This window comes from Labrus bergylta, chromosome 13 (genome assembly GCF_963930695.1).
Source record: "Labrus bergylta chromosome 13, fLabBer1.1, whole genome shotgun sequence".
Classification (NCBI taxonomy): Eukaryota; Metazoa; Chordata; class Actinopteri; order Labriformes; family Labridae; genus Labrus; species Labrus bergylta.
The window spans coordinates 23,845,005-23,861,112 of record NC_089207.1 but is presented as its reverse complement, the minus strand read 5'-3'; the positions used below and the strand labels follow the sequence as shown (position 1 = coordinate 23,861,112).

General features: G+C 41.1%; 1 protein-coding gene across 3 annotated transcripts in view; it reads right to left on the bottom strand.

Annotated features, from left to right (window-relative positions):
• Positions 1-14,323, bottom strand: part of LOC109985386 (E3 ubiquitin-protein ligase SH3RF3) — a 106,635-nt gene extending 92,312 nt beyond the window's left edge. For 2 of the 3 annotated variants that reach the window (XM_020635695.3, XM_065961816.1), the window contains exon 1: positions 11,933-14,322. In XM_020635695.3, the coding sequence (XP_020491351.2) occupies positions 11,933-12,757 (825 nt within the window). In that variant the 5' untranslated portion in view covers positions 12,758-14,322. Of the gene's footprint in view, positions 1-11,932 lie in introns of all 3 variants that reach the window. The other variant, XM_065961817.1, reaches the window with a different exon arrangement.
• Between the last annotated feature and the right edge of the window lie 1,785 nt (positions 14,324-16,108).

Genomic DNA, 16,108 nt, shown 5'->3' with positions numbered 1-16,108 from the left:
ATGCACGAAACAAACTCCCATCAACATGCAATTGGCAATAAAAAATATGCACAACATTAGAATTTATGCACAAACAAAATATGCATATGCACATAGACACACAACCCAACACACACACACACACACACACACACACACAGCCAGGCCTAGATGTTTGGACACAGACGTCAGGGTGGTAAGCTGATCACAGCTGTACTGCAGCCATGAGCACTGAGGATCAGTGTCCCGAAATAACCTGACAGTTTTTCATGCGACCCCCAAAAATTAAACATGCATAACACACTTCAGGAGAAAATCACAATTATCCTCATCAGAAGAATAAACTATTGAAACTTTGCATATCCCCATAGTTAGATTGTTATGTGGTATAAAGATGACAGATGTCATTGGGAACATAAGGAATCCAGTGTTATTGCAATATTGTCTATGTCCTGTAATGAATTTAAAGTGACAGTGAACACTTGTGTTGTAGTGTTGTTGTACTTGTGTTGTATTATAAATGCTTAGTATTTTAGTGTTGAGCATATTTTAACACATAGGCGATTAGAATCTGTGATTTATTTTATTTGACTGAAATATGTCAGGTCAGGTTAGGTTACTTCAGGGTTTAGTTAAAGTTGAAAACATTAAAACAGCTGAAAAGTTGAAGCTCAGAGAGCGCATTTGAGGCAAGGATACAAAAAGCCCATTTAGAAGGCAATGAACTACCTCGTAAAGTTTAACATGCCAAATGGGAAAAGAAAAAAAAAAAGAAGGGAAAAGAATGATTTCAAAAAGATTCATAAACAGAGCTGTTGATGAATTGAAGTTGAGAACTGTGAGAATGAACAGCAGGTCGTTGAAGAGGAAGACCTGCATTTTCTGCCATGTTTCCAGAATTCTCCTCAGATGTGTGTGTGTGTGTGTGTGTGTGTGTGTGTGTGTGTGTATCTGTGCAAGTGTGTATGCACAATGATGTATCTTCTCTACTCCAGCCAAGACTCTTTTTCTCGCCAATTCTAAAGTGGGCGGTGGGTGCATTTCAACATCTCTCGATTACAGAAAAAGATGAGGAGGGGGGTGGAGGAGGATGGAGGACGCCTTTTTTTTTCGCAACAAGACAGGAAGGAACTAAAACACATTAACACACAGGGTGATGTACACAAAGTCACACACCTGGGCTGTCTGTCACCTAGAGAAAGCACAGTGTGTTTCCATGAATGTCTTCCCCCCCAAGAGAACTGTTCCACTTCTTTAAGCACATCACCAGTGGAACCTTATCTGTTATTACAACAGACACAGACATTACACTGCTCGCTACTGGAGGAGTCAGCAGAGTCTTCGCACCAAAAGAAAAAACCCACCTGGAGTCACAAACCACAACTGGTAGCACTTTTTCTCCACATTACAGAGGACTGTTTAAAGCTGCTCGGGGTCATTTTACACATCGACAGTCCTAACTCTGCTTTGGTCTAAATGTTGCAGATTTCACACCAGTTCAGACACTGTGACTTTTATAAGGAAGTAGTACATGAAAAGCCACCGATAACAGTCAGGAAGCACTAATTATCAAGTTTTTTTTTTCATACAAACATAATAGATAGGGGTTACACTGGTAAGGTACAAGGTGCAAGGTGAGTGCTGAATGTAGCTTTCTCTTAAAGGTCAATCTTGGATAGGTCCCCCCTTGTGATGGCTGAAAATAATCAGCTGATCAAAACTTAAAGCAGCAAGCAGTTAGCAAATACAAGTATACACTTTATTAACAAATGACTTTAAATATGTAGTTCTGTAGCAATAGTGTTCTTTACTGATTAACTGCCTTAGTGGCTATGGAATAGGGGGCACTGTCACTGCAGCTGTACCTTTCAAGTCACCAAAATGCTGATATTAAATGTATCTGCATCATCATCATCGGCATCTTTTTTTTTTTTTTTTTTGACAAGGAATTCAACTTCTTTTTTGCCAAATTTGGGGGTCTGAAATAAACTATACATTCATAGTAAGAGCACAATTATTCAAAATGTTATGGTAAAATGTCCCTGAGAAAAAGATACAAGTCTTTACTAACATCTAAACAAAATGAGGTCTTTCCCTAAACTCTACCAAAGGCCTTTCGCTGCCTTAGTGTAAGCATGATCTTTCCCTTAGCCGTCTTAAGTGACAGACTGGATTGTGTGGACTCTGCTGCGACAGTTGTGTAAATTGTGCGCTCGCCATCCGCCACAGCCAGCTCTGAGTAAAACCAGCACAGAAACAAAACATGGAGTGTTTCATTCACACTTCAATCTGTTGTCTGTGAACCCGAGCCAACAACAATAACGTGGTCAGAATGCCACTGTAGGTAAGCAGTATAGAAATATATCATGTAATATAATAACAACATGATTGTCATTGCCTTCACATGGCGCCATGTTTAAATTTCATCCTTGAAATATGCCACCACTCCTTTGTTTACAATGTTTTGGCTTGACCAGTGGCCAGTGACATCTCGCCCTCATCTCCATAGTAACAATAGCAACAAGGAGTCAGGGGGTTAACCCTTAACCCAATGTGTATGTGCACATGTGTGTGTATTTGAGTGACTGGGGGATGGGATTGATGGGATTCCACCCATGTACCCGTGGGAATGGCAGTGCAGGCTCCAAAGCTTGTTCAGGCTTTAACACCCATTATGCATCACCCCCCCCCCAAACTAAACAACACCCACAGACTCATTACACCATCACTGACACGCTAAGCTGCCCTTAACCAGAACCCTGCCTCCATCCATCAATCCATCTTCTGACCCATCTCCCTTCAACTGTGTGACTACATGAGCAAGATTAGAGTCAAGCCAAGAATGAGACTGATGTGAGATGACATCACACAGATTCAGGGCAGTACAGTTGTGTAAAGATAAACCTTACTGGTCAAATACCAGCTGGTTTGATGGAAGAATAAATATAACACGAGAGGACAGGAATGATCCAGATCATCAAGTTTATCATCCCCATCCCCATAAAGCTGCCTTCTCATTGGGATTATAGATCAAAAAAGCCAGTAAACAAGTAATTGCATGTTTTATGGCTCCAGTAAGTACCTTAATTGTACTGAAGAGATTTTCAATTATATGGTTTACAATTTCTTTAATGTACTCATATTTGGTCCAGTTGTTGAATCAACCTCCATGTATTACGGAAAATGCATTTGTGTTTTTACGAGCAGCTTTGTTTCAAAGGAGAGTGACAAAAATAAATTCCGTTTCAGAGGCTTTTCCAGTCGACAAAAATGAATTCAGGGGGAAACATTGACACGGTAATTTCGAGCATGAAAATGGTTTAAACAACAAAACTTTGAATACTGGCTGTGGGCAGCTTCATTTTGAATGGTTCTGCTGCAAAACCATTCAAAATCCAATTGAGCCAGTGTTTACAGGAGAAAGATTTCACTGGTAAACAAACATACAAGCATGTGAAAAGATGAATGCATGCTACAGTGTATGAGTTCAAATAGACATCTGTGCAAAGCCACACACACGCACACACACACACACACACACTGCACACAGCACATAACAGCATACATCCCAAGGGATCCAACAAGGCTCAGAGCACAGGCATCTAGTTTTAACTACTCCTTAAATGGCAGCATGCTAGTGTGTGTGTGTTGTCTGTGTGCATGTGCGTGGACGGCAGCTTCATTACATGGTTACACTGAAGTTAATTAATCTCGCCTCACATCATAAACATCAGAGAAAAGGCAAGAAGAAGATGAGAAAGAATGAGTAAAGAGCAACAGAGGAATGTGTTTGTGCTATGGGGGTCCATTTAACAATGTGGGTTGAAGAGGGTTGAGAAGGCAGAGACAGGGATGTTTTTTACACACACACACACACACACACACACACACACACACACACACACACACACACACACACACACACACACACACACACACACACACACACACAACACACACACACACACACACACACACACACACACACACACACACACACACACACACACACACACACAAACACACACACACACACACACACACACACACGTATATGCACACAGAGAGAATTGTGTCCAGAGAGAAAATCTCAAACTTGAAAGGATGAATTGAGTATGCCTTTGTAACTTAGTGTGCCTGCGTGTGTGTGTTTGTTTGTTTGTGTTCCTGCGTGTGTGTGTGTGTGTGTTTTGGTGTGCATTGAAAAAAAATGAGGCAGGCTCACACTGTGTTATTGCAAAGGTGTGGGGGCTATCAAGATTAACTATATGGAGCTGTAGAGTAGGAAATGTGGTTACTGAGAAAGACAGTGTTTTTGTTTTTGTGTGTGTGTGTGTGTGTGTGTGTGTGTGTGTGTGTGTGTGTGTGTGTGTGTGTGTGTGTGAGTGTCAGTGTGTGTGTGTGAGAGAGAGAGCTTCTGTAATCCTGGGTTGTTAGGATTACTATTGTTAAGTGAGGATATTTTGGTCAATAGTTCTCCTTCAAAGCATCGCTGTTTTTTAAAGAACCGGTTTGAAGGTTGGGGTTAGAAAAACGTAACAGTTATTTTGTTGGTGTGTGTGTGTGTGTGTGTGTGTGTGTGTGTGTGTGTGTGTGTGTGTGTGTGTGTGTGTGTGTGTGTGTTCGGGAAATATTTAACAGACACAACACAGGTTTAAAGAGTCATTACAGGGATTGGTAACTGACTATTTCCTTTTCAAAACCCCGTAATCCTTTAACACACAAGACACACTGACAACATGCGGGAATGACAGGGCAGCGCAGTGTCTTATCAAGAGATGAAAGCATACTGTTGTTGCTGCCGTGCGTTACCACGGTAACCCTGGGCGTCACCAAAGTAAACCCCAGGTAAATACAGGTGAGGGAGAAGATTAAGGGGATGGGATAATTATGATATACTGCTTTCATGGGACTTGGACAGGCGGGAGGGCAAATAGCCAAATGCGACTGGCTTCCTGCAGATGAGACATTTATGTTGTTTTCCAGATATGTGGGAGATAGCACTTGCAATAAACAGATGTTTTTGTAATAACTGACAGCTAAAATGTTTTAAACTCTCTAATAGTGAATATGTTGCAGTTTGCCTAAAAATCACTGATCAGTAAAACATTGGGTGACTCAGTCAAATGGACTCTGAGGTTACATCTAGATCGTAAAGGGCTGTAGGGCTATCTCATTGTATCTGTATTTGAAAATGAAATGATTTTAAGGGATTATTCGATTCTTGTTCCTGTGTGAACATTAAAAGTATCAAAATGTTTAGCTTTTTAAGCGTGTTGCGAAACAAGATTCTGGTCAAACTAAAAAGTAAAAAATCACTTAATGGAACAGTCCCAAACAATCAAAGAACACGAGAGAACACAAGAAGTACCTGCCAAGATCTACCAGCCAAATATTCATGAATCAGATAAAAGCCAAACTCTTTGATGCCTTTGTTTGTGCAGACTTGGATGTTTGCAGTTTTCAAGTTTTCTATCTTTTGTTTAACTGACGACTCTCAAATCAAAGTAAGTATAACTGTTTGTTTGAATGAAGCTGTGACAGGTAAAGGGCTCGATGGCATACTGTGTGGCACAAAGAGAGTACCTGTGCTAACTAGAAGTGCTGTCAATCAATAAAAAAAATAAAAATAATAACAGGCTTTGTAATTAATAAATCACAATTAAACACATTTTGATTATATGAGAAGGATTCCATCACAGTTTGTTTCCACTTGGTTACATATAACTTACTCTGTTGTTCATGTTATAGAGTGAATTCAAAATATATACCTCGATCTGATCAAGTTGCTCCCCATCAGTTCTCGACCCCCAAACACACACACAAACACACACACAAACACACACACAAACACACACACAAACACACACACAAACACACACACAAACACTCGCACGCTCACACACAGCGTCTCTGTTTTCTGTAAAAGGCCTCTTGCCTCTTCAGTTTGTCTCTCTCCCTCTTGTTCTTCTCAAAAGTTTTTTTTTTCAGTTTTCACAGGACGTGAGCTATGCATGGAGGAAGCTTCTTGTCAATGACGTAACAAAGCAATCGGAAAGAATGTGCTTTTGAACGGAATCCTAGCTTTTTACAAGCTTATAAAACAGCGACAGGAGAAGATTTTCTATTAAACAGGAAAGGTTGTACAGCAATAAATTCAAAGTTTGGACGTAGCCTCCTTCAGTATGTCTCTGTGTCAGTGTTTGTGTGTGTGTGTGTGTGTGTGTGTGTGTGTGTCTGTTTCTCAGAAGAGGCAGACAGGCACAAGAGGAGAGATCGAGGGCAGACTGACTTATTAATGGATCCCTGATGTTGTCGATCCCTGGGATGGATAAAACAACAACAGTAAAAAGCCCATGAAATGTTGGCATGTGTTTTTAATCAAGTTTACAACGCTGCTCTGGACAGTTGTATCATTAGTGACGTATCACATCAGTTTCATTTATTAGCAACAGTTTTTACGCATTATTTTTTCTCTTATTAATTAATACAAAATGAACGTGTTAATTTTTACAGCCACATTGTATTACATAGAAAACACAAAACTAGTACAGTACCTCCTCTCATCATAGTTTAATCAAAATACATGTTTTGAAAAGCACTTGATTGTTTTAAAGAGGGGGTTCCCAAACTTTCCGGCCCATGACCCCCAGAAATAAGGTGCTAATGGGCACCAACACTGTCCATGGAGGTGGTTAAAAGATTTAAGGCCCACTTAAGGTCTATCCAAACACTGGCATTAGAACAACACACAAGAACACACCAGCCTGAACACTGCAATATTATTTTAGTAATTTGTTATAAGAAATGCTAGAAGTAGAACATAAGTCACCTGTTGAGCTATAGTTTCTTTGTATATATTATTTTACAATAACGGTTAAACTATGAAATTTTAAGTCTTTAATTTGTACACGTTTTTGGAAGAATTCTCGCGACCTCCTTCACAGTGTCTTGCGACCCCCCACGGGTTTTGACCTCCACTTTGGGAACCACTGTTTTAAAGGATGGAGCAGAATTCACAAATGGATAAATTGTTCAATGACAGCATGATGAGCAAGATTTCCGTTACTGGAGTTTGTGAAGCATGACGTTTGCATTTTGTACAGAGCAAGAAGAGAATCAGTTCAAAAGTGCCCTATATACTGAACAAATCATTTTATTCATGGACCATGTTCGAACATTTCATTGAATTGAACTGAGTTATTATGATGCATTTTAGGATAGCCAACCAACCAACAAACAGACAGACAGGATTAGACACAGAAGCATGTAGGCAGCTATCTGGAGCAGGTGTGCCGTATCAGCTGTTATTATTATTGAAGGCCTTGTACAACCTGGATAATAATCACATCATTTACCAGAGGCATGTCAGAGAAATAGGATTTACTGCCATGTTCTATACACTAATCTAGTCTGCATTTCAAAAAAACAAATAAGCACATAATGCCCTGTCATTCATGACAAATGACTCGCAGTCCAACAGCTGAAAATAAAGCCGCTTTTTGATATCACCAAGCTGTATTTTACCTTATTTACTACCTCAAATGCTAAAATTAAAAAAAAACAAGGTATCACAAGGAGTTTTTGCTAAACCCAACCATACTAGAAAACATCTCAGTAATACCAAAATGTAAAACCTTGACTGCACCTCAGCATTATCAATGGCAAACAGCAACATTGTGTTGACTGATTAAAAGACTAAACTGAGACTGTCCCTGATGAATATCTTGTCATATTCTTATTCTCTGAAAACAAAACTGTTTATGTGACATTGTTATATTGTTAAAACACCTCTTCTGTTGTCATACTATCCGTGTCTTTACACCGCTGTGTGTTAAACAAGTGGCGAGTCATCTCTTTAACAGCTGATGCACAACACTGACACTAAGGGAACAGTAAAAGGTTTGTAAAAGTTACTGCCAAGGAGGCTCAACATTACTGCTTTAGGGCAGAAAGGCCAGAAAAACAAAGGCCCAGACAAAAAAATGACTCCAATATCTTTACCCAGTAAAGAAAATATAGAAGTTTAGTGATTCGCAAAGTATTTCACCTGACCATCTCTTTGCAAAATTTCTGTTGTCAATGTCACACGATGATTGGAAGCAACTAAATGATCAGCTTTGATACACACTTATTGGTCAAAGCACAAAGTCGGCAACATTAGTTCAACGAGCACACAAGCATTGGGAAAAAAAAGCTGCTCCTGCTGCTGACTCAGCATGTTCACCTCTTCTCTTATTTCCATAGCAACACATTCATCCTCATCTACAACCCTTAAAACCTGATGGAGAGTGTTCTCTTTGACCCGTGTGACTCCTTCAATAACTGTGTGTGGGTGTGTGTGTAGTGTAGAGTGCTGGTGGTACTGCATTAGTGTGTCACTCAAATATAGATTTAACTGCCTTTGCGAGGCCCCTTACTCTTTGTGTGCAAGGGGGGGGGGGGGGCACACGCACATGCACATTCACACCCCACTGTTAAAGGAGATTAATTCACACTTTCATCACCAAGCCCTTTGTCCCAAGGGAGCCTGGAGGAGACTAGGGTAAAGTGACTGCAGGGGACTGCAGAGGGTAATGGGTTATAGGTGTGTGTGTGTGTGTGTGTGTGTGTGTGTGTGTGTGTGTGTGTGTGTGTGTGTGTTCACTGGCCATAAAGGCTACATCCACAGTGAAGTGCATTCCCATTGGGGTCCTAAAACAAACACAGACTGGCCACTGCTAAGAGGTGAGTGTGTACACTTTATATGTTTTTGTGTCTTTGTGTGAGACTGTGCATGTGTGATCACATCAAGGGGTCTGGGGCTGAGCAAATATCACATGTTTTTTTTGTTTTTTTTTTAATAACTTTTTTATTGACATTTTACTTTAAGGCTGGGTACGTCGTCTGTTTTTCCCTCAGTCTGTCTGTCGTTTTTTTTTTTAATCTTTATCCCACACACTTTTTCTCCCTCCATCCAACTTTCTTGAGTCTTTTCTAGTCAGGGCAGAACGCTGTTCACCAATGAGTGTGGTAAAATTGAAACGTATGCATGTTTGAAGGTGCTTGATCATGGTGGATTATGGTACGGTCATTTTAAACAAAATTATAAAAAGTTAGGCGACACTCTAGATCTGCTCTTTTGTCGTGATTTATAAAAAGATATATACAAGAAAACACTGACTGATTGATTTCAGTCTTTTATCACTGTTTATCTGACTCCAGCTTGTACCATTGTTGGTTGCTGAAGTGACTGCTAAGTAGATAACTTTGGATTTCAAACTGTTGGAGGCAGCGAGATGTCTCATCTGCTCTAAGAAAAGCAATTCTCAAAGCTTAAAATATATTGATTGTTCAATCCGTATTTGAATGTTGCTGTCCTGGATTTTCAATAAATACATTTATAAAGTCTTTATTGTGGCATGTATCCTTTGTGTGTTAGCTTTTTTTTCCCCCCATGTACCAGACATGAGCATCGGCCTGTAGGGACCGCTAAAGTTTATTGAGTGAACTGAAATGGAGTGTTAAGTGTTAGTGGAAATGTCACTGAGGGTTTGGATTCCTGTTCATCGCCATGAATGAGTGACTGCTCACCGCTGCTACACTTCATCACGCCAACGCGCTCTGCTGCTTCAATCAATGGCCAGCTCTGCCTGATAAAGTCTTGTTGTTCAGAGCAGAGGGAGGTACGCGTGAAAGCTGATGGTGATGCCTTTTGCGAGCCTGAATATTCATTGCTTCCATCAAACTGGAGACGACACTACGCTCAGAGAAACATGTAACTGCTGATAGGACCACCCTCGTACACTCCATCTCTGCATGAGAAAACCCGTTGCATTTATGAGTATGTGCACAATACACGTATATTCACCTCTACAAGTTTCAACATGAAGTGTTGAGTCTGGAAACGGTGTCTTTCTTCAAACACAAGTAAGAAAAGCTGACAGCGAGGGGAAGGTCATCACTATTGTTTCTAGCACAAAGGGTTTTTGAAATTGTCACGAATCCGGTGTTTCTGTAGGATCTAACCTGACATAGTGCCAACTTGCTTTTCTCAAAAATGTCTCAGCTGAACCAGGTTTGGCAGTCCAAATACAATGCTTTAGCTGTTTTTTCTTTTCTTTTTTTGCTGCTCACCTCCAGACCAAACTCCCACATCAGCCTTCATGAGTCTCATGTTTATCTGTAAGATGCACATTTATTAGAGTTTTCCATAAGTGCTGGATGCCGACCGGACAGTCAACAATTTTTCAGTCATTTACTGACTTGCTGTTTAAAGTCTCTTTGACATCATAAACCTATTTTAAATTCAAGATCAGTTTGTTTTGGAGAGGAAGAGATGTAGAAAAGAAAGAAAAGCCAAACCTAAAAACCAGCAAAGTGAGCACCTAGAAAGAGTGTGCAACAGCTTCTCCTGATTTTAAGCATCAACACAGATTTTTTATGTAACTCTGCTTCATTCAGTGCATGTGCTTAATGATTTAAATAACAGGCTCTGTTTTAAGTAAAGACATAGTGCAGGAATGCAACCAAGAAAATGCTTGTCAACTCTGGATTTGATTGACCGATGATTTAAACCTAATTATTTGGTGACAGATATGAATTTCACTGTCTGAATGTTTGTGTATGAACTATTTCTGACTGCTATCAAAAGAAAAAAATTAAATATCTGACAGACCTTTACGGATCTATGTCACTTGCATTTTGATGCACCTGTCTCCCACCTGCGCTTAGTTTGTAATAACATTAAATAGTAAAAGAAAAAAAAAAAAATGAATTCATACAAAGAAGAAAAGAGGTATTAGGATTTCATTGAAAAAACATACAACATTTTGATTGCAGCCCTAGATTTTGCACTTCTAGGACATGTCAGTGCAGCTAAAAAGAATGTATTTGTCAATGCAACTGTTGAGGTTTGTGTGCAAAACTTGGGCAGCATTGATTTGCAGCAGCGTGCAAAGAAATGTAACAACATCTTCTGTTATTTCCATATTACCGCCACATTCTTTAACACCTCTATATTGCAGCCATAACACAATGCATTGATGCACTGCACAGAGTGTAAACAAGACTCTCCTCTTCCATTGAGCCCAAGAACCTCCCAATGCTGCTGCCTGCATGTGCAAGTGGGCTTCACCTGAACTATGGCAACAATTGTATCATAGACAGGTGACCCCCCCCCCCCCCCCACCCCCCACCCCACCCCACCCCACCCCCCGCCGCTAAATTGGTCTCTGCAGTCTGTCTCTCTACCTGTCTTGCACACTCTGTTCTGTTTAATTATACCTCAGTGGCTCCACAGGAAAGACAGCCTCATTATACAACATCAGGGAATAACACTGACAACAACCGCAGATACTTCGGCAAAACAATCAACAGACAACAATGCATATCACTCAATAGACGTGTCATCACCAGCAACAATATGACAAACCACTGAATGCACATCAGCTGTCACAGAGAAGCAATGTTTTCCTCCATTATTCACTAACTTAGACTCTGCTACCAAGTTTTTTTTTTTTACCTTATCCATGTCATCAAGCAATCTGCTGCATTCAGTGAAACTGTGAGTATTCAGCATGCCACATACGCATTTGCATAATAACCACACAACAATCGGATATGTGCATGCTGAACACACTGTTCCATATTCCCAGCAAACCTCAGAGGTAAACAGCGGGGAATTGTCTTCAATATATTCTTCCACCAAATGCATCTGCTGTAGGCTACTTAGAAGGAGAGTGGGCTACAGTGGGAACAAATCTTAAAAGTTTTTGTTTGCGTTCTGTGTAAAAGCCGAATTGGAAAGGGGTTGCAGCCAATAGCCTACTAACATGATCAAACTTGGAAAGTGTGATGCTGTGAATAAAACATGTTTCACGGAACATTTCAAGCTTCATTCAACATAGTTTGGAATGACCTCTCCACAGGGAGAGACACTGACTTATTATGGATGACGGGGAAAGTAACCAACCTTAACAGGGGAGCTCCTTACGGCCACTGGCAACTCTCGGATCGCACTGCCCGGGGGGGGAGCGGATATCCCGACTGCGTACCCCTGCAGCGAGACCCCAGCCAGGGACTGCCTGCCGCCTGCTCCTCCTCCGTTCCCTCGCTGCGGCCGCTGCTTGATACCGTCCAGGAGGCGAACCAGCAGGATGTTAGCCGGCAGGTCGTCCACCCCGCAGTCCACGAGAATGCGGCACTCCGGGCAGCGGAGCTCGTTCCGGGAGCTGAGGATGTTTTCCAAGCAGCGGCGGCAGAAGGTGTGCTGGCACGGGAGGACCTTGGCCGTGGTGTCCAGGCGCTCCAGGCACACCGAGCACTCCAGCAGATCCAGCAGCGACGAAGACTCGTCCATGTCGGCGGAGAGGGTGAGCATCTGGGCTTTCAGTGTCCGTGGAGACGCCGCGTAGACTGGTTCGTGTACCGAAGAAATGAACCGGGAGCGCAGAACATTCTGAGGTCCCCGGCGGGAAGCAGCCTTAAGGACGCGACCACGACAGACGCGCCAGGCAGTTTCCCCCCCCCCCTTGTTGTGAATGTTCTCCGCTGTTCCTGTCCCCCCTCTCTCTCTCTCTCTCTCTCTCTCTCTCTCTCTCTGTGTCTGTCTCTCTCTGTCTCCCTCAACGTGCTTCTGTTTCTCGCTCTTCCTCTCTGTGTCTCCCCCTCCTCTCTCCAGCAGCTGTGCAGAAAGCGTTGACGTCACGCTCTCATCATCATCATCATCATCATTCGAGGCGCAGATTGATACAGACTGAGAGACGGAGAGGCTGCATTCATTACACACAGGCAGCATCTTCAGCTTCTCAGTTATTCACTAGATCTTATAGCCTAATCATGAGGCGTAGAGTAGGTACTATCTTAATAGCAACCAGTTAAAAGAGACAGAGCATTCATGTCTGATGTTTGAGCTTCAGTCGGCTATAGGCAATCATTTCAGAAAGCCTCCAAACAGAATTCAGGTTGTTGTTGTTTTTTTTGTTTTTTTTCTCAGTGTCAATTAACAGTTCAAAGACCATCATCCTTAAACTGACTTGTCATCAATTACTTCGGAGTCCCCACCTTGTGAAACCCAGCCCGGCAGCCTTGAGTTCCTCTTCATTACTTCAGTAACCAGATCCAGTCAAAACAAACGGGGCTTTTGGGAAAAGTTGGTTTCTGGCGACACCTGGTGGCAATTAGATGATCTTTTGTTTTCCCCTAATTTAGTTGTAATTTCCCTTTGGGTAATACACATGATCAATGATTCCCCTCCTCCCCCTGAAGTTCCCGTTTGATTGAACTGCAGACTGATAGTCACATTAGTTATTACCAATACAAATGATTGACTTTTAATGCAATCTGGGACATGCAAAAATTACAATAGGCATCATTATTATTGTGCCTATGGGAAAATCATTGTAAAACATAGCCGACAAGTATAGAGTAAATGAATTACTGTGAATGTGAAAAAGGTATTAATGCATAATTAGGCTACTCTGAATTTTCTGTGAGGGTGTCAGGACCACACATGGGGTTTTATCTCATACATTAACCGTATTAGACAATGTATTTATGGATAACATGCAGGGGTTATATTAATTACACAGTGGAATTGCTAAATATTCTGAGATAAAGATAAAATGAGCATTTCAACTGAAGTGCTGCTGCATGTGTGTGTTTTTGTGTGTGCGTCGTTTCTCAGCCGTGACTGCAGGCTTGCTTTGCCTGTCCACCTGTTCAGACTTGCTACGCTCTCTCACATTCAGCCCTAGAGGGGTGTAAGGAGTGATTGAGCCAAATGTGTGTGTAAGTTTGTCCCTGCTTGTGCGAGTGTGTATGTGTGACACAGTGACGCCTTCCCTGGGGATGGTGGGCTGACTATTTACCACCCACGAAGAAAAGGAGAGGGTGGACTGTTTTTGGCATACAACGAGAAAGAGGGAGTTTGTGTGTGTGTGTGTGCGCGTGTGTGCGTGTGTGCGTGTGTGCGTGTGTGCGTGTGTGTGTGTGTGCGCGTGTGTGTCTGTGTGTGTGCGTGTGTGTGTGTGTGCCTGCATGTGTGTGTATTTGTGTATGAGCATATTAGCATTTACACTGATTCGTTGGATACTAAAAATTGTAAACTGTAATTTATTTAACGATGTAATGAAAGTTATTGGATTGAAAAGGTTTATTTTGTATTGCATACAATATTATACTGTAACCACACACACACACACACACACACACACACACACACACACATACACACATACACACGGGGGAGAGAGTAAGTGATGGCTCAATGACTAAAGTTTCAAATGCATCTCTCTTAATGAAATCTGAACACTAGAACTGTCAGGGGTCGCTGTATACCTAAAACCACCAGTGAGTAAAAGTGACCTAAAATTGAGTCTTTATACCATTCAGAAAAAAGACAAAAAGTAAGACTACAACAATAATCTTCATTTATCATTCCACATGTGTTTTACGACTGAGAACAAACAAAGCACGCAAACAGCTGATAAAAAGCGCAGATCGAGAACAACTAATTACCCCCAGATACTTAACAGCTGATTACCCACAGGGATCAGACCCCAGAGAAGAACAGATAGCCCACCAAATTAAACCACACAGGGATCCTAAGATCGGTGATTACAAATGGAAAACAATTAGTTTACCATTAGTTAATCACTAGTTCTAACAACTAGTCCAAAAAAGAAGGACTGAATGAGGAACTAACTATTAGTTTACCATAGTTCATCATCAATGTACAGCTGCAGTCCTTAAGTATTCATATAAAATATCAGGTCATATCATTGTAGTGTACAATTGTATGACTGCCCAGAACAGAGAATTAACAATTTAGAAGGAGCTTAAATTAATGTGTGGAGTGTGTTATATGTGAAGTGTCTTATCTCAAATGCCAATATATTTTGGAGCAATGGGGTAACTAGTTTTAGATTGTAATGAAAGAGCAATTAAGGCACTTATAATGTATTTGCTGTCATTGTCAAGCCTTGATTATGAATGCCTCAAATGCTGGCAACAAGCCCGAACTCATTGTGCTTCTCTCACCCTCTATCATACCCACTTGTGTCTACTGCCCAGTGTGTTTCATCTGCTTAATACAATGCTCCACAGCCTGTGATTCAGAATTAGAGGAGAACTACAGGGAGAAGCGAACAAAATGATTATTGGACGAAAATCCCCCTCGATCCATTAAACAGCAGAGCAGCTCTCCCTGTAGGACACTGTGCTGTCAATACCAGACAAAAGGTGGATGCTGTTTAAATAGCAGACGTGCCAATTAGGGATGGTAACTGGCATTTTGGTGATCTAAGGGTTAAACTGCTCAGTCGGGTGTTTGTTAGATTGAGATGTGTCCAACAATGACACATTTAATTAATGCACATGCTGCAATTATGCATATTAGCTCTACATGTCATTTACAAACTGAATTGTGACACAAATAACACTTTTTATAATTTAGTTTCATAAGGATGTGTTCCTATATTGAAATATTCAATTAGGCCTTGTTGTCAATTTGGCAAAAAAAAAAATATTTAAATTGCAAATTATAGCATACAGAGCAGTTTCTGTGGAGCAGTTTATGCAATTTTTGCCATCAAAATTTTTATCTAACTTGTTTTCTTTTTCTCTTCTTGTCTTCATAGGGTAGAGGGGTCAGTGAGTCGTGCCCAGTTTGCTTAAGCTTTTGCCAGGGCAATTTGCCGGGCCTGGTTTTTGTCTTCATGCTTTGTATTTTTTTGCTTCATATTGTCCTGAAATACATTGTATTTATTAATTTCTTGCATTAAAATAAAAGATGTCTGTGACTGCAGTGTGTTTATTTTGTAAGTGTATTCTCTCAAATCCTCATAATGGTGACATGAGTTAACTTGACTTTCCACTGCATTCATATTTTATTTTTCTACAGCGCTAACCAGAGTTTCATAAGTTCCTGTATTATCCTCGTCTCTAACAATGATATTAATAATGATTCTCATACTGTCCTTTATCTCTGCAAACATTGGAGTTCTCTTTAAGACCGCTTTGCAGAAGATTCAATCTTGTTTGCCTGAGACCATCAAATACTAAAATATGTAGTGTGAGAGTGTGTGTGTGTGTGCATGTGTGCGTGCGCGCCTCTGTGTGTGTGTGTGCATGTGTGCGTGTGCGCCTC